The sequence below is a fragment of the Poecilia formosa genome, unplaced genomic scaffold, assembly GCF_000485575.1.
Source record: "Poecilia formosa unplaced genomic scaffold, Poecilia_formosa-5.1.2 Scaffold206, whole genome shotgun sequence".
NCBI lineage: Eukaryota > Metazoa > Chordata > Actinopteri > Cyprinodontiformes > Poeciliidae > Poecilia > Poecilia formosa.
This window is the reverse complement of record NW_006800145.1, coordinates 1,002,038-1,025,574: the sequence shown is the minus strand read 5'-3', so window position 1 is coordinate 1,025,574 and position 23,537 is coordinate 1,002,038. Positions and strand designations below refer to the sequence as shown.

General features: G+C 40.2%; 1 protein-coding gene across 19 annotated transcripts in view; it reads left to right on the top strand.

Annotated features, from left to right (window-relative positions):
• The first annotated feature begins 342 nt into the window (after positions 1–342).
• Positions 343–23,537, top strand: part of rims1b (regulating synaptic membrane exocytosis 1b) — a 68,359-nt gene continuing 45,164 nt past the window's right edge. For 5 of the 19 annotated variants that reach the window (XM_016679235.1, XM_016679236.1, XM_016679241.1 and 2 more), the window contains exons 1-2: positions 362–1,586; positions 19,988–20,201. In XM_016679235.1, the coding sequence (XP_016534721.1) occupies positions 1,420–1,586; positions 19,988–20,201 (381 nt within the window). In that variant the 5' untranslated portion in view covers positions 362–1,419. Of the gene's footprint in view, positions 1,587–18,442; positions 18,813–19,987; positions 20,202–23,537 lie in introns of those variants that run through there. The other 14 variants (XM_016679238.1, XM_016679239.1, XM_016679242.1 and 11 more) reach the window with 9 other exon arrangements.

Sequence of the window (23,537 nt, the reverse complement as noted above, 5' to 3'; positions counted from 1 at the left end):
TGTAGACTTTGACTGGGCCGTGCTGACACGTTAACATGCTTTGATCTAAACCTGTCAATTGTAGCTTTAGTTGTATGTTTATGATCTCTGCCCTGTCCTGCCGCAGTCCCAGGTCTTTTGGATTCAAGATGACTGTCTTGTATTACACTGTTTAGCTTGATCCAGCTTTCCATAAACTCTGAACAGATGCCATGTCAGTGTTGAAGAACAAGCACAATGTTGCCACCGCCACGTTAGGTGCAGCATGCGTTTTCAGCCTTGCACAGCCATATTGGTTAGAAAAATGTTTCACAAATAAAACTATGAAAATGTTGAATTTCCCAGGTTTACATTTGCATTTAGTTCTCTTTCACTTAAGTAGCCCAAAAACAACATTCAATGCAGTGCCATCAGAAGCTGCCTAATTAAAAACTATAGGACCCTTCAGTGTGATTTAATTCTAGTATAAAGACAGCTGTTTATTAAAAGCCTCACAGATTTCATTAAAAAAAAGCATAATTAAGAAAACAGAACATTCATTTCTGCTCTCTAACTCAACAGACAGGCTCACATGAAAAAAAAAAAACATTTATGACTGACACCGTTCAAATTCAACAGCAAAAAGTTGTTTGGTTTACACAAAAGCATGACATTTTAGATAATAAATCCATATTTAAAACTTTGCAGAGAAGTGAACGTCAGTTGAACTGCTGTCCATGGTGCTGAAACTCTTCTGCACTTGATATTTTAAACTGACTGTATTCATTTTTTTTTTTAATTGAGCCAATAAAGCGGTACAAAGTATCGCGAGAGGAGGAAAGAAATGTTAGATTTATACACGATTTGCGTATTCATGTGGAGTGGGACTGCTTTTAAATGAAAACGCCGGGATGTGGCGTGTACAAGCTTTCAGATCATGACAGTGACGAGCCAGTCCTCACATGATTAGACGCTCCTCTGCAAAAAAAAAAAAAAAAAAAAAAAACACCAGAGAGGGAGGAAGGAGGGCTCCATTCCCAGGGAGGCAGCGGAGAGGCACCGAGGACTCCGCCTTCACCGCCCCAACGTCCAAGCATCAGTCCGGGGTGGGGAAGAGGGAAGAGACACGCCGCAGGCCTGACGAAGAGATTCGAAACGCGAGCGTGAGGAGAGACTAAAAAAGAAAGAAAAAAAAAGAAAAAGAAATACGGAGATGGGCTCGCCGTGAAGGAGTAAAGACCGGGGAGGTGGGGGGAAACACCCAGAGGGGGCGCAACACAAAAGCACAACTGGAGGTGCCTGCAACCATGAGCGGCTGCTCGCCTAAGCCGCGGCTGCCGCTGCTACTCCGCCCGGGGAACACGTCGTGAGGTGCGCCTCGGGAACCTGTTAGCCGAAACGACACGCCGAGGAGAACCAGGAGGTGGTGGTGGTGGAGGTGGGGTGGTGGTGGTCGAAAAGATGTCCGCCTCGGTGGGGCCCCAGGGCGGCCCTCGCCCACCCACCGTGCCGCCGTCCATGCCGGATCTGCCGGACCTTAGCCACCTCACCGAGGAGGAGCGCAAGATCATCATGGACGTGATGGCTCGGCAGAAGAAAGAGGAAGAGAAAGAACAAGAGATGCTGAAGTAAGGCCAACACTTAAAAAAAACTGTTTCTCAAGTCATAAGGCATAGCTTAAGAAAAAAAAAATAGAGGTTAGAGGTAATCTCATACAACCTCATACATTTTTTGCGCCTCTACAGCCGTAATAAAGATGCGAGACGCGAAACTATCATGAGATTTACAGCTTTTTCTTCCCCAAATCAAATCAATAAGCGGCCACGGTGGGTGACGATGGCCTGAAACAGGGTCAGGATCCTTTACAGGTGCTGGTCCGAGGATGGGGTGTGACAGAGGGGGAAGGAGATGGAAGGATGAATCATAGCCTCGTATATCTTTCACCCATTCATTTTCATCAATGGAAGACTGCACCCCAACCCTCAGTTTTACACATCTACCTTCAACTCCGCGGTGATTTCCCATTTTACGCACGGCCAAAAGGCGTGCGCCGTATCGGTGTGGGCTGCTGGGAGCATCATGCACGCACACACACACACACATTCACACACCGTGTGAGTGTGTCCATGCGTGCGTGTGCAAGGAAAAGTGATACTGCCAAGCCACTAGCAGGGGAAAAAAAAAAAAAAAAGCTGCTTTATGATGAGTACGACGCTGCGCTGTACGAGCATTTGTGCGTTCCTCTTCCCAGAAATGAAGATGGGGTGTGGTTGGCACATCCAGCAGGCCTGAACAGATTGGAACAGAGAGTAAAATTATTGTAGTGTGTTTGCAAACGCTACGTGCAGTGATCAGGCTGCAGTCTGTCCAGGAGCCTCTCTGAAAAAGAAAGAAAGAAAAAAAAAAAAAAAAAAAAAAAAAAAAAAAAAAGCTGCTTTATGATGAGTACGACGCTGCGCTGTACGAGCATTTGTGCGTTCCTCTTCCCAGAAATGAAGATGGGGTGTGGTTGGCACATCCAGCAGGCCTGAACAGATTGGAACAGAGAGTAAAATTATTGTAGTGTGTTTGCAAACGCTACGTGCAGTGATCAGACTGCAGTCTGTCAAGGAGCCTCTCTGAAAAAGAAAGAAAGAAAGAAAGAAAGGGAAAAAAAAAACCTGGTACAGTCGAACCCCATTGATAGGACTGGATGTGCTTCAGCTGCCCCAGAGAGTGTGTTTGCATCAACCCGGGCAGTCCTAGGCAGGAGAGCTCGCACTGTAAGCCCAGCTCGTACACCTCCAACCCACCCCAACAGTGAGGGTCTCTGCCAGAACTGTTTATCAGGCATGCAGCATCCTCAGGTTTTTGCTCTGGTTCTAATGGCTGGCTTCATTTCCTGACTGCAGCCTAAAGGGAAGCTCTGCGAGGGCCCCTTGAGAGGAAGGGATGTATTTAATGTTCCATGAGGCTCAGGCGCAGGTTCATAATGGCTTCATCATCTGGCTAATCATTAATGGAGCCAGGGCACCATGAACAGGGGACAGATGGGATTTTTGCAGAAAATCGCCGATAATTGCGAGGCAGCCTCCGACGTTTATTACAGTACACAGTTTATTCAGACGCTGATATTAAATGCATCTCATTGCTCCTCCTCTTGACTGACTGTGACAGTTCAGTGCCTCACAAAGTATTGTGTAACTTTTACACGTTTCGTCTCAATCGCCATAAGTTTGTATGGATTTTAATAGTGTTTTATTCCATAAAGCAACACAAAGATCATTTATGAGGGATGGTTTTCAGTATTTTTCCTTTTCAAATCAAAATCTGGATTTTTGAATATGTGTTGTGTATGTGTTGCCCATCTCCAAGGCAATGCTTTATAGAACCACATTTTTGCTGCAACTGCAAGTTTTTTGATTGCATGCCTCTACCTGCTTTGCCCATGAAGAGGTAGAAAATTGCTGTTGCCAACAACAGCTCAAGCTCTGTCAGAGTGGATGGCGGGGGTCTGGAACATCAATTTTCGGTTCCACTGTCGCTCTGTATGTGCTTAGGGGAGTCGTCCTGCTGGAAGGTGGACCTCCAGTCTTTTGCCGCCTCTGACAGGTTTTCTTTTACGGCAACTTTTTTATTTAACTAGTGCACATGCATCGTCCCATCAGCTTTGGCCAGCTCCCCTGTTTCTATTGAAGAAAATCATCACAACACTAGTGTGATGGCACCACCGTGTTGAAACGCCATGTTCAAGAAGATATTCAGTGTTAGTTTTCAGTCACATGTATAATTTCTGAATGTAGGTCAATAATAGGTTTAATTTTAATTGCACAAGCGGATGCTGTCTACTAATTACGTTACTTCTGAATTCAAGTTGTTACACTGTATTTTTATTTAAAGTGAAATCATAACTTACTGATGAGGGTGGGAGGGGGAGGGGACAACTTATTCAGTTTATCCAGCCAACAGTTTATTACTATGTGACAACATTTTGATTGGTAGCTCATGGGCATTAAAGTATACTTTAAAAAAAACAAACAAAAAAAAACAAACAACAAATACAAACAATGAAAGATGGCGGGAAATCCTACATAAAAATTAAAGCCTATAACAAATATGTGTGGTAATGTCTGCAGTCGTTATCCACTATTACTTATAGATATTTGAGTGCAGCTAAAACAAACAGTGCTTTATTTTTATGACAATTTCTTATGGAATGAAAAGATGTTTTAGAGCTCCGACGTACGTGCATTAAGGAATATCCAGTGCCGTCTGCTCAGACACAGTTCCACCTGCCAGCCCTGTCCAGTCTGTCTGCAGAGCTGTCTGAGACTGCAGCACCTGGGACTGATAAGGTTAAACTGATACTGACTTCTATCTGTCCCAGCTTCAAGCAAACGGCCTGATCTGGAACACCTGCTACATCTATTGTGTAAGGAGCACCTGAGCGTTCTTTCACCGTTCCAGACCTCCAAAAAATGGGACTTTGTATTCTTTGCCAGCCAAACAAATTCTCATCAAGTTATATTTTATTTTTAATTGACCTTTATTTATAAAGATGCCTCACTGAGATCCAGGATCTCATTTACAAGAGAAACACGTTTCGATAAAACAACAGAATCTTATTTGCATGTTTTACGATTACATGATATACAATCCATGTTAGCAAAATCTGATCATAATGAAATATTTTTATGCTCAGGAGACTGAATGCTTCACAATGTTTTGGTTGAGCCTGCAGCCAGAAGCTGAATGAAGCTCATGCTTTTTTTTTTTGTACTTAGACTTTTAAGCTTCCATGCAAACATTTTTCTAGAAGCAAATCATACAAAGTTTTGACCAACTTTCAGTTGTATGGTACACCAGAATGTAAAAGTCCTATTTTGAAACCAAGTTAATTTCAGTTATATGCCAGAAAAAAATATTCTTAGAATATGTGTAGCACACAATACCACTGCTCCATTGCTGAGAGCTGTCAGTCTCTGTTGTGTTTTGGTGTATTTGCATGTTAGGCTAGCAGAAAAAAAAGGAAACTAATAAAAGTCTCCAAGCATTTGAAGCACGGGGTGTTTGTGTTAGGATTTGATTTTATGTAGGAGAAAAAATTAGGTTCAGATTTCAAATTTTTTAGCTTGTATATTTGCTGACCTGTCCTAAACTTAGCTGAATTAAAGGCTTTTATTATTTTTTTTTTACCTAGTTGATCAATTCAATACTTTTTTCAACCACATTTTGACATAGCTGGTCTTCATGCAGACGTCTTTTTACCTTTCACTTTTCAACATTTCATTTTGTTTAGATGACAGCAAACATTTCTTTGCTGTCTTTTATGTAAAATGATGCTCTTAAGGTATGACTCTTACATAAGAGGAACACCCATTTCTTTTTTCCTTTTTACAGAAATCTTGCTTTAAAAATATTTTACACAAGCATAGATTGAACTCGGTTCATTTTCACTATTTTTTTTTATTTTTATTTTTGATGATTTTAGTGTCCTATACCGCTTTGAACTCTTTAAACAATGCCATCTTTAAGACGACATACTGGCCTTGATTCTTGTTGTTTCAAGAACTGAGTAAAGAATTAAGCCTTAAACTTTAAAATAACTTTGCAATAAAGCAATTTAAAGTTGGTACTGTGAGTGCATGAGATTGTTGACACTGACATTATACATGACATTAAGCACATTTAGAGAGCGTTTGTTAGTCAATGCACTTTAATTCTTCAAAATACAATTTCTAACAGAGCTGCTACTGCTGCCTGAAGCAGTCCTGTTTGTTTTCTATTGTTAACTTAGAAGCACTGTCCTGATCTATTTTTGTCTTTGTTGTATAGGTGGTTTGGCCATTAGTTTAATATCACCACACGTTCAAGCTTAGCTCTAAAATGGTGGTGGAACATAAATCAGTTGACAGTTTAATGTTTTTATTTTATTTTATCCTGCTTAAGTGTTCAAGAGCTCATAGGAGAAATAAGGAGGCTCATACAACAACTGAAAAGCGGTGCTCTTGTAGTTCTCACAGTTTGTAAATGTGAAAACTATTGGTAACAATGCTAGTTTAAGTCACCAAAAAGGAGCATGTTGTTTAGACGTTGCAGACTCCTCGACAGCAGATGGTGGGAAAAAGACATCAAAACACGCGGCGCAGATGGAGGGAGACGGAGGCAGGATTTAGAGGTTTTTAGCATTAGAGTGGTTGTATGACAGGGAGAAAAAAAAAAGGAAGACTATAAGAATGAAGAAATCCTGTTCCAACAGAGACGGCTCTCTCTGTTTGCTTCCTGATTGCCTCTGCCTTTAAGGGGTGCATGGAGAGGTCAGTAAAGGTCTCGTTCATGTGAGCCGCCTAACACAGATACTGTTTTACAAAAGGTTACGTATCTGCCCGTGGGCTCTGTTTTTCCTTGAAGCTACCATTATCAATATTTAGACTTATAGGTCAGAAAACTTGTACTGAGAGTGTTGAACCTGTGGCTTTCGACGAGCATTTTAAACCTGCCTCTCATACTTTATAGAGAGTGCTTGTGTTTGGTTGTAAAGCTCATGTTCTAACACTACATTAACTACGCTTTAAACATTGTTAATAGACCACAGAAGTCTAACTGTCGCAAGCCTCTTTGGGTTTTTGCTCCATTAACACAAATTCAGTGTCAGGCCAGTAGATGGCTGTAACATCAACATTAATGGGCAACTGACTTTTTATCTTCAGCACAGACCATCAAGCTATTATATTATGCTTTAGTGACTTTTTTGGGGGGAGTAGGGGGACAAAATTGATCTTTTAACTAAATAAAAATAAATAATAAAGATAAAATACATAAATTATAAATAAATATATTTACAAGTTTGTAGTTGTTATTTAATATAAATTAAAAAAAGATCAAGGGATATGTGTTGCAGAAAACTAAGTACACTTCACTCTGAACGCGTCGCAGTAAGACACGGCGGTGGGAGTGTCATGCTGTGGAGATGCTGTTCTTCATCGGGGTCAAAACATTTTTGACTCTCTGTTCTTAGATAACCCTCTCTCTAACAGTCAGTTCTTAGCCTTGATTTTAAGACTTCTCTGATCACCTTATGTCTGAAAGTTTCTTTGCGTTGAAAACGTGAGCAAAGATGATGCTAGCTTTTTAGAAAATGAAAGAAAGAACTTTATAGCAGACTTAAGAGTTTCTTTTTTTTTCATAGAGAAAAATGCAAATGTTGAATTATGGATTAGTGCTGAAAATAGCGCTCACATGGAAGCAGTTCCTGAAATATTTAGGTATTCATTTCACAGGCTGCTGTTGATGATCTGGATCTTTTCTGCTCTCCCTTCCTATTAACCTGCTTCAGTATTGACCCAAAACTGAATTTAAGTCAGATACACCGCAGACTGAGTTATCTTGTGTGAACATTCAAATCCTACTTCAAACACCCACTCAAACAAAATGAAGCTCGTGTATTTTTCTTTTTTCTTTTTTACATCTCGTATCATAACAAGAAATTGTACACAGTTTATTTCAAATATCTGACTGAGCTTCTGTGCTTTAGACAAAGTGGCACAAACTGAGGCAGATTGCTTTGCTGTTTTCTTGTGCTATATAGCAAGCTGGTAGTGAGCATGTTGTGCTGTTGGTTGATGCACTGACAGCTGAAACAGAGCAGAGCTGCAGAGGGTATCAGGCTTCCAACGCCTCAAAAACTTTCTCTGTAACTACACTCTGCAGGGCCTTACTGTATTCGTACTGTTTTGATTTTTTTCACACTTTGTCATAACCACAAACATCTATATGTTTTTTGGGGGGGATTTCATGTGACAGACAAAGTAGTGCGTGATTATAATGTGGGTGTAAAATTATGGTTTTCAAATTGTTTTATGAATAAAAATGTAAAAGTCAGATTGGGCTAAATTAAGATTAATCCTGGAAGAAAACCTACTTGAGGTTTTTGCAGAAGGCTCGAGACTGAGAACTGAGAGAGATTCATCTTCCTGCAGGAACAATGACCGAAAATATGCACTCAGAGTTGCAATGAAACTGTTTAGCTCAAAACATATTAATGTGCCACAGTGGCTAAGAGAGTCCAGATGTAAATCAAATTAAAAATCTAGCACATGACCAGAAAATTGAGCTGTAGCTTGAGTTATGTTATAAAAAAATAAAAAAAATGGAATGGGCACTAGATCAGGCGTGCCCATATCCAGTCTTTGAGAGTCACTATCCTGCAACTTTCACATGAATCTCACCTGAATTAAAATGAATGCTCGTTACCGGGCCTCTGCAGCGCTGAATGACATGCTGATGAGTGAATTCTCCGATTCGATTCAGCTGAGCTCCTCTGCAATACAGATGTTCAAAACTGGTGGAGATGTAATCCAAAAGATTTACAGCTGCATATGCAGAGAAAGGTGATGCTACAAAGTATTGACTGAATGTAAATTGTTCAGTTAAAATAAAATTAATACACTCAGTTCTAATTTTGACTTGCAAAAACTCAATGAGGTGCTGCTGCATATAGACTTGTTTCTTTTTAAATCACCATCTAGGAACAGGGGAACTTTTTTTTTTATTTTTTTTATCGTGTTTCATCTGGAGGCTGCTCCATTTTGTTAAATGTTTGTACTTTTACGTTCAGCCTGTTGCATCTGTCTGGGGACAAACAATGGAGTTCAGCCTTCGGGTGAAATTGGGTGGATTTCTATTTGTGTCAGTCAAACTGTCGCCCTTGCACCAACAAAACGTCACAAACGAATACAACAGGAATGGGATTATATGTAAACAGGTGATCCTCAGAAAACCTCCTTACAGCGGTATGACATTATGAATTCATTTGGGAAACAGTCGTGTGTTTGTGTGTTGATTCAGCTGCGCTTGCTCAAGATCTGGTTAATCAGCAGCTAGAGTGGCTGGGAGAACAAAAACGTGACATTAAGCAAGTGTGACCTCTAACCCCGACAGACGACGGAAAGACGTGGCGTTTCATAGTGCCTGGCAAGGTGAGACTGAGGGAGTAACCTTTTTAAAGCTCCCCAGACCTCCTTAACATGAAAATTTAATGCTAGTGCATTCTGCTTAGGCTCGCCAGGCTCTTTACATCTGTTTTCTCCTCCAACGTCAGTCTGTGTTAGCACTGAGAGGAAATCGTGAGATTATATTATAAAGGTCTGCCTGGCATCTGCAAACACGACGTTCTTTTTTTTTTCTTTTTAAATTAACATTTCAATAATTGTTTAGTTTAAAACTGCAAGATTTTCCACAAAAACATAAGAACCAAACTATGTTGTTAAAGTCAAAGTCTCCATATTGAGCTAAGTGATTGCTGCTGGAAGCGACAAATGAATTCTTTAGTTAAATAAGCTTTGAGTTGTTTGTCTGGTGGCACCAAACAAGCTGGCCGTGCTCTGCAACATCTCACTGGAAGATAACTGTAAAAAAAAAAAAAAAACTAACCCGACTCCAAAACACAAAGAAAACACGAAGGCTTCGGATTTTTTATACTCTTATTTAACCATGTTATTGTGGTCGTAAAAACCTCATAGGCCAAGTGGGACCTTTTAGTCTGCAGGCATTTTTGCTAGTTGGTCCTTAGCTTGATTTTAGTATAACTCCGTTTTCAGACATTATAAAATCAATGAATGGAATAAAAACTCACACACACACACGCGCGTACTGTAATACTGCACAAACACTTCCTGTGTTTGGTTTCGTTTTGGGTTTCTTGGATTCTTTCAAGGAGGCTTTAAAAGCGTTGTCCCAATCAAATAAATTTCACTTGAGCTTTATTTTGTCTTCTGTGTGAACTATTACATATTACAGAGCCTTGTGAAAGTAATTAACCCCCGAGGCATTTTTTTTATGTTTCATTACCACACGACCTGGAATTAAAATGAATTAATATAGGGTGCGTCATTTAATTTACAGATCATCCCCACAACTTTGAACACCTGATTTTTCTTTGTGGATATTTAGATTTTTCTTACACCAATCCGGATTTGTACTTCCAAACAGCTTCGGCAGATCGCAACGTGTTTAGAGACCCCCTTGGTCTTCATGGTGTTGTTTGGTTAGTGGTGGGGTTGAAGCCTCTGGGGCCTTTCAAAAAGGTGTGTACATGCTGAAAAATCATGCGGCCACACAAGTGGACTTCATTTCATTAAGCATCTGGCTTCAGAATGTGATTGGCTGCACCGGAACGTTTTAGAGGCCTTATAGCGAAAAGGCTGCCAGTTTTCATTCATGAGTAGTGTTTTCATTTTCCAAGGCACTGTAAAACTTAATGGCACCTCTACCATTTCCTATAAAATTAATGAAACAAAAGTGTTTTTTAAATTGTCTGCCTAACTTTTTAAAGTTTGTTTAGAGTAAAAAAAAAAGCTTATTTTGTCATCAACAACTTATTATTTTCCTGGTGCATGAATATGACATGACAAATAAAATGGACAAATCTGGCTGTTGTATTTGCAAATTTTCAAAATGGGAAAAGGCAGAAGAACGTGCCATTCAAGTTCAGTGAAGCCCCAACATATTCAAACCCCTATCATTTATAGATTTGAGATTATAAGTTTGTTACTAAATGGAAATTAGTCAGCTATTTCTCCAAAAATGAAAAAGGAAATGCAAAGATGCACTAGGTGGCAAGTTTTCAATTTCTATTTACATGTTTTATATATATAAAAAAATATTTATATTGCTCTCAGTAATCAATGAAAAAATACTTTCACCTATTAAGCTTTTCTTATGATAGCTGAGCAGGTTTTAGAGAATACAAGTTGACTACAGTCTGATCACGGAAAGTAAATAGTGTTAAATTGAAGAATCTTGAAGGCCTTTATGATCTGTTTTCTGTGTGCTCCGGTAAGATCTCAACCAGTCCCAACCGGGTTTCACGACAAACCAGACCGTTGGAGTACAGTAGACACAGTAGATTACAGTAGATTACTATATTTTCTTACTGTAAACAGAAAAAAACAACCGGACAGAAGCATGGAAAATAGATCAACTGTGTGCTGTGAGGAGAAAGAAGAAGTTATCAAGGAAAGGGGGAGGGGGGATAGAAAGAGGGTAAGATGGGATATAAATGGAGAGGAAAGGTAACATTAATGCAAGAGGAGCAGAAGAAAGAGAGAGATACACTCATAAGCTCAAGGGCTCATGCCAAAAAAGCACTTCGCTCCATATATACATCACAACATCAATAAATGTGCTATCAACAGCCAAGCACCGTCTGAGGGAGCGGCTGCTGCAGTCAACGACTTTGAGTGAAAACCTCCGTCATTACGGATCTATGCTCTACAAACAGGATCTCTTCATTTTCACTGGAGATCCCACTCCCCAAAAGATAAACACCTTAGTTATTGTCATGGTTTTTGACTGGACATTTAGCAGTACTGCAGTAGTTTTTATGTAAAATTGACCCTTTTTTTTTTAGCTTTCCCCGTTTTTCCTTTTTCTTCCTTCTTCAAAAACATACCTGAGGCGCTGCTATGATTCTTTCATGCACATTGGAGGGATCCTTGAATCTCCCATGGCAACCGTGAGGGGTGCCTGAATGCTTGGTCTCACAAAGCGCTGGAGACAGGTGGATGCTAAGAACTGATGAGTAAATGCATGGAGACAAATACAGGACAGTCCTTTAAGAAACCCGGTTGGAGGCTTTGAAAGACTTGTGAATACATTAAAACATTAAAATTGTTTTAAGGTGTGGTCGTAACATAACCCGATGTGAAAAGTTTCAAAACACTTTTGCCTCTGATGGATACATGGCTGAATTTGTACAGTTAAGAAAAGTGAATTATGAAAATGTAAAATCCAGATTCTTTTTGAGTAAAATAAATATGCAGATTCCAAAATTAGCTTCTTCCGTCCCTTTAAGATGAGCACTGAACCAGTGAGCCTGCGTGACGCCTTCAGTCTGAGGAGGTGTGAGTGTTCAGACTGGATGGTGGATGAAAGGACATCTGGGAAACAAAGCCTTTCCGTTCACCAGGGACGGACCAGATTGTTTGAGAAATGGCTGCCCTACAGATAAATACACACCGTCCATCTGGGCGCTGTCTTTCTGCAAGCACTGGGACGTACCGTTTTATAGACTCCTGACGGTGAAGAAAGGCAAATATGATCAAGTCGTCATGGAGAATGTCTCAGCAGGCAAACAACAAGCCCCAAGAAGATGTGCATTTGCTTAAGCATCCATCCACTGATTTTTTTTTCTTTTTCTTAGTTCATTACTTCTTTGCAGCAGCTGACAAGGTTTTCTCCTGTCTCACAGTGTACTCAGGTTTACGTTTTAATTTCTGGTAAAACTCTTAACACTCCTGCTTTCATGAAGTCAGCCTCCTCAAAGGATGGATCTGCTTTTTCTCCTTGTTTCCATCCTCCCGCCTCTCCAGCCTCTTTCCATCATCCACTCCTCTCCTTCAGTGGTATTTTTAGAGAGGCTCCGGATGCATTGGCTTCTCTCCTCTGCTGCTCTCTGGCCCACGCTCGTTTCAGACACTGCTCCTTTATTTCATCCTTTGCTTTCTTCTTATTCTTTCACCTTCTCCCTGCAGACAGCAGTTTGTTAGACAGAAAGACTTATGGGAATTAGTCTGTTACCTCTTCCTTTCCTCTTCCTGATCCGTGTGCTTTCTCTTCTCTTTCATATTCCTTTTTTATCGCTCTGCCTCCCTCCTGGAGCCTACCCCTCCTCGTCTTGCCGTCACCCATCATGTGTCAACTTGTCTTGTCTTTTTTGGAATCTGGCTTCATCACAAGTGGAGACATTTTTTTCTTCATCATCCACTCTTGCGTCTCCCAGAGTGTTCAGGGTATTGATCCAGAAAACTTGTTTTGTTCTCCGCACCTACTTGAAAAGTTCAGTTTCTTTCTTGACTGGTATTTGCTAAACCCAGCTTTCTGCCCCGCAGAACTCCATACCTGATGGTGTGTATGAGCTTTTAATACAGTCAGTGTTCTGGATTGCACTAGTCAGGCAATTGGCATCTTTTTTTTAAACCTGTTTAATAACACATCAGCTTCTAAATATAGAGCAGACGTGAAGACATTACATCTGGGTTCACCTCTGCGTCTTGAGACACTATCAGAAACTTTATCTATTGCTTTCTTAAATTAAACAAAAGTAATCTGGACATTAAAAAAACAAAAAACTTTGAAGGCAGCCTAAAAATCTGACTCAGTTACCTCAGTTCTGTCAAATGGACAGAAATCTCCAGTATTTAGAAAATAGAAATTATGTTGGTAACCTTACCTGACCTGAAATGAGAAAAGTTTAATCTGATTTAATTTCAGACACTGAGGTGGAAAGCTTGTCGTTTTTTTTTTTTGTTCCGTGTGTGCATATAGTAGTTTTCATCTAAGTGGAGGATGAACTGCAGCAGCGTTTTTGTACCTGGGAGACATAAAGTAATTATTTACCCAACATGTGAAATCAGACCTGGACCAGTTTCACTGAGGCCTTACTGGGTTTGGTTCATATCCATTTTTCAATACTATTAACTTTTCTTTAAAAAATACTATAGCTTGCAACATTTTGAGGCATTTTTGCTTATTTTGAAACTGACTATTTTGGAATAGAGACTTGATCAAACATCTGTTTATGTCAGGGTAGCTTTAAAGACTCTGCCTTTATTCATTGTGTTGTTACTAATCAGCCTGTCAGGTTTGAGGACCAGTGTTTCCACCTTGGCAACTTTGTCATTATATTTAGCAACAGACACAATGGGGCTCTGGAATAAGAGTATTTTTGGGATGTGGTATGCAAATGATGATAGTTTCCAGTCAAAAGATTTATGAACACCCAGCTGTTTGAATGCAAGGATTGCTTCATACAATCCATGCGAAATAAAGGATTTAGAAGGCTTTCTGCACACCCCTTTTTGATAGATATGTTGTGCAATATCGTTTTAAAATTTTGAACACTGGTGTTTAAAAAGTTTTAGGTCATGTTACAACAGTTGTGAAAAAGGAAAGTTTGCTACAAATCAGATATAAATAGAAAGATTGTCATTTGTATTTGTGTCTTACCACAATCTGAAACTCCCAGACTGGTTGTGTTGGAACGTTTTCTCTCCTGACAGAGAATCTTCTGCGGGGCATCGCTGAAAATCAGCTGATCAGACAGAAATAGTACTGCCACACAAGCTGCCTCCCCTACCCATCGTTTGGCAGTGTATTATTAGTGGTGCTAATTAACAACTCAACACCAGCGATTGGTGAAGTCAGTTGGGACAGGGGTGGAAACGATGGCGAGAACAAGAGAGGGCAAGGACGTAAGAGGGAGGCGAGTATTTCAGCCTGCCGGGCTTAATAGTGCATGATGCCTCGTCGGACGCACACGCACATACACACACGCACACGCACGCACGCATGGAAGTTTAGGTCACTGTATTGTTCCTGGCTTGTATATATGTGTGTGTGCAGCTCCGTACACACCAGTGTTGACAGGGACACAGCTGGGCTAACCAACATCTGGCTCCGTGTCCCTGCTGGTCCGTTATTCACTTCACACCCCTCAGACTGCAGCCACATGCCGACACTAGGTTTGCGCTCACGTTCTCCTTCATCACTGTGGAGCAGCGCTCTGTGCATCTGATCTGCAGAGGTATTAGTCAGTCTAGTGCGTGGGCTTCCTACATCTGTTTGGCTTCCTCCCACAGGCAACATACACCGCACAGCCAGGGCAAAGTTACACACGGACTTAAATAACAGCATGCATTTGCCAAGTCATTGTTTTCACAAGTTGTGTTCAGCAAGATAACTTTTATTTCTGGTCTGCGAGATAAATATGTGACATTTAGCTGAAAAATGAGTAATACCGTAGGAGAGAAAAGTGCTAGTAGCAAAAAGCAAAACAGACTGCTTCCACCCTTAAACTCATAGAAAACCAAAGCAACATTTGACTCATTTTCATGTCCACGTCTTACATCAATAATTATTTGGTATAAATACAGATTAAACTAATAGGCAGTGTGAGCATGCTCAAAGACAAACCATTTCTACCATTTTAAATTACTGTAGTTTCAGGAAGGATTTTTTTTTCTCCCTTTAGTTGAAATTATCATTAAAAAATATTGTTTTATATTTAATCGAGTAATAAATTTGAGATCATAAAACTAAACTAAAGCTGAATAAATCTTGAAGGACGTAAACACAACGCTGCATATTAAGCCCACAATGCTGTTACGTTATGCTAATGTTTGGTCTCTATTGCAATTAGCTGAAATGTTTTGCTGAGGCTATGTTTGCACCACTGGGTAGGGAACAGGTATTTAGATTGATGTTTCTCATGACTCGACCAAAACACTGTAGTACGCTGTCACTTCCTGTGCTTCTAGGCACTGCGTCTGACCCCCAGGGGCGGCAGATGGCTCAGGCATGTAATCAATAAACGCACAGCTGAGTGAACACCGAGCGCTTGTCCTTACCTGATGGGACATCTTTGTAGCACCGAACTGAGCGACATGAAGTCATGACTCGAGATGGACTAGCTCAAATGTCTGTGAGTCAACGCCATCAAATCCCGGGTGTGACGCGTTCTCCAAAAAGACACTCATGCCTCAAAAAGCCGTTAGATAAAGTTTCACCTCCGCAGCTGAATTTAGTCCAAAAATCAGAGCACCACGTCATCTGTTGTTCTGAATTTTGCTGCAACAAAATTCAGAACTTTTGGTTCAAAACAAAAAAGCTGTGTTAATCAGACTGTTGTCCACGTTGATTGTACCTGTTTGGTGTATCTGACTTTTGTGTGGTAGAAATCTAGATGTCAGGAGTTGGAGGAAGTATATTACTTACAAAGTGTGCTGCTTGGATTTCTTTTTGATCACTTTTCTTGCTAAAGCGTGTCTGTGTGAACCGCTACAAACAACAACAAAAACCCCACTAAAATCTACCAGGGAAGAGCATGTACTGTCCAGGAGGACTGCAGATTTATTTTTAATACCCAAGCTGCCTTGTGCCTCTTTAACACTGCATCTCTGCTGAATGTGTGGAAATGCCAGGAAATATGGCACACTAACACCCACCGACACGTGGTGCCTGACGCCACTGCGTTGCCATGATAACCGACCATGCACCCTGCGTTTCTGACAGCTGTTCCCATGGTGCCCGGACCTGGCTCAGCCCCCTGGCCTCCCATTGGCAGGATACATCTGTTCTGGGGAGGGGAAGGGTGGGGTCAGAGGTCAGGTGTATGACGTTCCTGCTGTGTCAGTGTCATGTTGTTTTTCGTTCCGAGGTACAGCTGTGGGTTTTTCCAATCCGCACTAATCATCCATGAGTTAAATTAGAGCCTGTCTGAAGCATCTTTTGGGAAAAACAGGGTGGCAGTTTGAATTTACACGGCCTATGGTTTATTTGATCTTAGAATATAATCCTATAACATAATTATATTGTGGTACAGTAAATTTGTAAACTTGTTTCAGATAGCAACAAGGCAGTTGCTCTTCATTACAGGCAAACACCCAAAATAACCCTGTGTAACTCACTGAACAAAAGATACTGACAAAAATATGTATTATATGAGCAAAGATTTAGGATCATTTAGCCCTTACTAACTAAAGCCATAGCCTTTGACTTTAATAATTCTGGTAAAGCATTTTTCGTAGCCATCTACCAGTCTCTGACGTCAGAGATGGAGCCACCCTTCACTTTCAGCAACATGTTCGAGGAGTTTCTTACATGTCCAGGTTTCAAATCAACACAGGTCATCCCGATGAGATCAAGCTGTGGGCTTTGATTCCGTTTACAAACAGTCCTTGGCGGAGATACTAATTTGTTTTAGGTCATGATCTTGTTATGGAGGACGTGGTACTACTCTCTTCTCCACACAGTTGAAAAAACTCCAATCCCTCTCGTTATTTTTCTGCCATCTCAATAAACAGACTTTAAACAACGGGAATGTGATGATGTAAAAGTTCAACATGTCCCTTTTTGAAAGGATGGCATTATGCAAAATCATCAACTTTTCTGAGCTTTATGTCATGTTAAAATGTTATTCCCTCATCAGAAACAAACCTGGAGTGGTGCTTTGACTATTTCATACATGTCTGAGGAATACTTAGATCTGGCAGCCATTCGGGGTGCCGAACTGGCGCCTAAGTATTTACCCAAAGTTTCTCCTTTGGAGCTCAACTCCTCAGTCGAGCTTTCGCACCACCTCTCTCCTCCTGACACCTCCATTTAGCTCCACCAGACTAGTGGCAACAGCAATTAGCAAACACTTTGTGGAACTGCAAGTCTGCTGAGCTTATCCAACAAACTACAACGCTCCTAACAGCGGTTGTAAATGGCGTAATGACAGAGTATTGTTGCAATGATGTGCTGAATGGTGAGTGTCAAAGGAAGATAATTCCAAGGCTTCAGAGGCAGTTATGATGCAAAGTCAAATTTCCTTTAAGTTGTGTTTGATATATACAGCAGATTCGCTACTTCAGTGTGGTATAAAATGACACTATGTGCATGGAAAATACATAACACCCTCCTTTAAAAACCACAGGATACCTTCATAGTGGTTGTCATGTTTGATGGTTGTTGTGCAAACCATGTGCTGACAAGAAGAGGTGCAATCACTCTAAATGTTGATCTAAGGAAGAAAAACTGAAAACCTTTGCAAACCACTGGAGCACAGGAGTGGCAGGTGAAGAAATCATACAGGAAGCAAGGCAGGATAAAATGATGTTGTTTAACGTAAGGGCCTGACAGGGGACTGACTCAGCTGAGGTGTATTTATGTAGGGGAGGTTGATTACTGTAATCCTGTACAGATAAGTCTAATTACAGACTGACAAACAGCTGAGGGAGAGCTGAGGCACTGAGGAAAGTAAATGTGGAAACACAGAGACTTGGAGGAAAACTCCACGGAAACAATGACAAGAAAACCTTCGAATCAGTCAAAACCAAACCACCGCGGTGCAGCCCCGTGAAACGACCGAGAACAAAACATTAATCGCATTTCTAATATGAGTGACAAATTAATAGACATGCTGTTTACATGGTCTGACTTAAACAAGTCAGTTGCTCTGACTGGAAAGATACAATATATATATATTTTTCACACAGGAAGCTCCTTCTGCCTAAAAGATGCTCGGTGTTATTGTTGGTGTAACTGCGAAGCACTTTGGTCAACTGTTGTCCTCATTGACAAGCAACTCTCCGTTGCAAATGCAACAATGGCTGAAAGGTTCTCAAAACGGTGTTTGTATATCTTCTTGTCTCCCTCCTGCTGGCTGGAAGCTCCAGCCTCTGGAAGCGTCTAATCTGTGTTTACGCAAAAGGAAAGACACCACAAGCATCATGTGGTGCGACTGACATATTAACTGCTTTTGACAGAACCTGACCTCAGATATCTCGGAGGATAAAATCACTTTATGGTGAGGCTCTTATGTCTCAAGTATTCATTGGACATTTCACATCACAGAAGGACTGTCCCAGCCTTTTTCCACATACCAGCTGATTGGCCGTGATGAGTCCCAGACTGCCAGTCACCTCCCTGTTCCAACCGAGCATGGAGGCTGTCTGTTACTGCAACACTTAGAGCTACAGACAGCTGAACGGACTCAGACCATGGGCTAACAACATTACATGAATAATTTTTTTTTTTTTAATTCATGGAGTCTGAATCGCTTTTTGAATTGCGTCGAGGTTTTACGTGGACAACTTTCCCCGAGTGCAGACTGAGAAATACAGATTTTTTTATTTTTATTTTTTTTGCTTTTACACCTTAATCTGAGCGTCGCTACTTGCATGTGGATGGGTCATGGTGGAGGATCCTTATTTGTCAAATTATCTCTCCAAAAATAACCTTTCATCGCATGAGGAGTTACGTTTTCAGTCAGTTTTCCACCCAGCAGCTGAAGGTTGTATCTTCAACGACATGTCTGCTTTCAATGAACCCAGGTAACGGTTGAACCTGCTCAGGATCATAGGCTTTAACTAACTAGTGGAGTTAGAGTATATCGACAGAAGTATATCAGTACAATAGGAGAATGCAGATTCAACAGGTGACGGACAAACTGGCAGCAAATTTGTGAATGAGAAGGTTTTTACTCCCCCAGCGTGGTGGTTAAAGAGCATGTCTGCATCCCTGTGTGTGAGGCTTCCCACACTAATGCACTGTTCTTTGATAGTTAAAACAGCAGCGCGGGGGTTTTCGCTTGTCCTCATTTGCAATTCCCTCGCAGGTCATTTCCATCACAGCCAGGAAGCGGGATGAAAGGCTGAGAGGCACAGAGAAGCACCAAGTTTTCTTTAATGAGAATAAAATTTATTTTTTAAACAACCCTTTCAAGTGCAGCTCTAATTGCCGGTGACATTGTTCTCTGTTGCTGTAATTTACGGTGCCTTGTAAAAAAAAAATTTATGTCCCTTTAACTTTTTCAGATTTTATGACTTTTCAACTTCAGATTTCAATGTATTAACCTGGAATCTAATTTGCTAGATCAAGGTGTTCTCAAACTTTTTATACCAAGAACCACCTAAGAATATACCAAGTTTTCCAAACCTAGAGTCCAGAAAAACCACCTTAGCAGCTACGTTTTAGACTCCTGTTCTTCCAACTAAGAAATGAAATTAGACCAGAGGTTACTTAGCAACCCTGAACAAGAGTACCTAGTTTACATTCTTTAGATCAACATTAGATCATTTTTCTTGTTTTGGTCTTTCCTTTTAATTCTTGTAAAGCACTTTGTATTGCCTTGTTGCTGAAAATGTGCTATATCAATAAAACAACTACCTTTACCTTTTACCATCAATTTGGGGTACATTTTAAAAGGTTCTGCAACTTAACTTGGTCTTTTGTTCAAATTAAAAGAAACATGCCTCCTTTTCTTTCATGTTTTGCAAAGTTGTTCTCCACAAAATACACGGAAGTTTGAGTTTGCAAAACAGCAAAATTTGAAAATGTTCAAGGGGTGTAAGCAGTTTTATAAGCAGCTGTATTTATTTAACATCGGTTATTATGTTCTTCTGCCTCATGCTGGAGTTTGTTTAAGGGAAATAAGGAAAAACCTGTCGATCATGTGTTAAAGATTGACACCAATGTCTTATGCTGGTCTTTCTAACCTCTCTTACAGGAAACTGCACAAGCAGTTTGAGAGCTACAAGCTGGAAGTGCGTCGCATCGGGGTCGAGACGCGACGTCAGCAGACGCAGCAGAAGGACGACGCTCCCACCTGCGGCATTTGCCGCAAGACCAAGTTCGCCGATGGCTGCGGCCATCTCTGCTCATACTGCCAGACCAAATTCTGCGCTCGCTGTGGGGGGCGAGTATCTTTGCGCTCCAACAATGTAAGACTGCTTAACTCTAAATTCCTCCTCTTTGTTTCTTTACACACTCACCTCATCCCTGCTGTAGATAATGTAAAGCTAGTCCTTCTGCTTCTGTGCTGTGTTTGTATGCTTTCTCCTCTTGCTTCCTTGCACACTTTGAAGAAACCAAAGTGTCCCAAAAGAATGGCTTGACTCCCGACTTAGGCCTTTCAAAGCTTTCTTTTTAAAATAAAAACGAGGTTTATAGTGTTGTGGAATGATTATGAACTGAAGCACCTTTGCACACTTGAACATGAAAGCACACTAGTTTTGGCTTTTGTGTTGTGTTGATACTGTATTTGTCAAAGTAAGCATGTCAGCCTTTGATTGTGTTGCTTTTCTCAAGCCACATCTCCAGGACAGCACAGAAAAGAACAAGAGCAGCTGGCTGCAGGCTGCATTTCACTCAACTCTTATCTCTTCAGAATATTATTGTTACCATAAAAACAGAGACACGCTGTGTCTGCTGATGTGCTGCAGACCAGCTCAAATGGGCAGAGATATAAACAGACAGTGGAGCACATAATTTAAAACAATGGACTTTCAGGGCTGAAAATATTGATTATGTCGGCAATACAAATCTACTAATATTTCTCCTGATTAGACAATAATTATCTTAATCCGTTGTCTCTCTCTGGGCACACATTTGGTTCTACATGGCATCTTTTTCTGCACACTTCTGACATTATCCTATAAATTCTTGCTGCAAACAAAAATATTTTTGGTGAAACAAAAATTTGAAATCCAAGATACTGAAGACAAGTCGACCTTTAACTCATATGTTCTTCACTGGGTTCAAATTCACTTCATCACTGTTTGTGATTTTTAGAATTTTTTATTCTGTTGGCAATAAATAAATCAAGTAAAGCACCTACTTTCAGTTCATAATATTACATCCAGACCACCTTAGATCAGGTCAAGCTTAAAAAGTGCAACAACACCCAAATTAAACTGGACTATAGTCTACAATGAACACAATTTACAACACACTTTTTTCACAAATGGCATCGTTTGACCAATCTTGCCAATTGAGATTATTTACTGGAGCTTAATAATCATTTGAAATCGTGAAATAGTTGTTTTCTTGAGTGCCTAACCGGAGGTGAACCTTGGCGATGTCATATCCATCTGTCTACGACAACTGCCAAGGCATTAGCAAGCATGCATATGCCATCTTAACTTGAACACTCTTAGTTTCACTTTTTGTTTCAGTGTGTAGCCTGTCACAAAGCATTCGGATGCAGAATTTCTTATAGCTGAACCTAAAGTAAGCCTCTTTATCTAGCTACAGGGCTGCTATGTTTCCCTGTTAGAGCTATATTTTATCCCTCGCATGGCTAAATTCATGATATAAAATTCGTGATTGGTGCACATACAGGTTTTGCTTTACAAAGTCTGAATTTTACACTAGTACGTGACTTTAGGAGTTGTGATAAAACAGTGGAAGAAAATGCTCTGAGAGAGCTCATGTATTAAAGTGAAAACTTCAAAGTTACATCGTCTCTACTAAGCTAAAATCTGTTAATAATCTTCTGGATTTAATTAAACAACCAATGAACACAACACATGAATACTCTGAGTAGCAACAGTCATATTTGAAAAGATTTAAGAGGCAAAAAACTCCCAAGCCATGAATAATAAAACAATGGTAAGGTCGCTCCAGATTGGAACAGTGTGATTTCCAACCCATAACCAAACATTTTTGTGCTATTTTAGGACCCAACCCTCCTCCATCTAAGCCTTCTCTGGGCTCCCCTCCAACCTAAGAGAGAACGCTCCTTCTGCTTACTTTACCTGAATCTCGGCCCGTCATCCTCAGCATGCTGGTGGCCAATCTGTTCAGTGTCCACTCATCCCTGCTGGGACTAGAATCACACTGGGAACACATATACCCAGGTCTGAAAATATCACTCAGATTATTGGATAAAGATAGTTTCCCTGCCGGTGAATTCATTCATCTCTCTTTAAATGCAAGACATGTTGAAATGTGGAATCGAAAAAGACTAACATCATCGTTGACTACAATGAATCAAAGTCAAACCAGTCTGCCCTCACAGTGAATTGTGAATCACAGAACAAATGTTTTTTTTTGTTTTTTTTACGTTCACACTCCAGTAATTGAATCATGTGAATACCATCAACTAATTTGGTAAAAATGTGTGCTTTGCCTAATATGCAGAAAAAATCTGGTCTTGTTTTTTTGTTTTTTTTAGCTTAAGGCTAGTAAAATCTTACTTTAAAAGGCTGTCTTCACAGTTCTTTCTTAGTATTGTTAATTAATTAATGTTAAACACTACAACAATAAATGAAGGAAAACCTTGCACACTGCATTAAAACCTAATAAAATGAATACATTAGAATGAAACGCTTGAATACTACCAGAATCCCTGAATGATAAAAAAAATAAAATTACATAGGCACAATTAAATGTGCCTATGCCTATGCAGTGGGAATACTTTATTTCTGGAGGACCATCCGATATGTAAGGGTGATCATATTGGAACGGTCAAGTTACTGTTCTTGGTTTAACATCTTTAAAACAGCCAGTTGTCATGAATACACCGTCGACTGGTTATCATTATAACTTTGTAGCACCAGGATTTTAATTTTCGCTTCAGCTTACAGTACTGGCGGTTTGTGGCAGAAAGATAAGTGATTCTTTGTTCAGCCTTCTTTATCACAGTTTTAAGATTACAACAATTAATTTAGATATAAGAAAGTTAAGCAGAAAAGCTATTTCCTTCTTGCCGTTCAATGATTTATGATGATAATCAGGAATAGCCCTGTGCACCATGTCATATTAATACAGCACAACGATAGAAAGCAATTGATAACCAATTTTAATGCTCATGTCTACTCAGGTCAACACCGCAAAGTATATTTTAACATTTTTAAGTTACATGTTTTCAAATTTGTTAGTGATACCAGTGGATGTTTGTTTACGTTTTCCCAGTAATTAACAAGTCAAAGTAAAGTTANTAATATTACATCCAGACCACCTTAGATCAGGTCAAGCTTAAAAAGTGCAACAACACTAAAATTAAACTGGACTATAGTCTACAATGAACACAATTTACAACACACTTTTTTCACAAATGGCATCGTTTGACCAATCTTGTCAATTGAGATTATTTACTGGAGCTTAATAATCATTTGAAATCGTGAAATAGTTGTTTTCTTGAGTGCCTAACCGGAGGTGAACCTTGGCGATGTCATATCCATCTGTCTACGACAACTGCCAAGGCATTAGCAAGCATGCATATGCCATCTTAACTTGAACACTCTTAGTTTCACTTTTTGTTTCAGTGTGTAGCC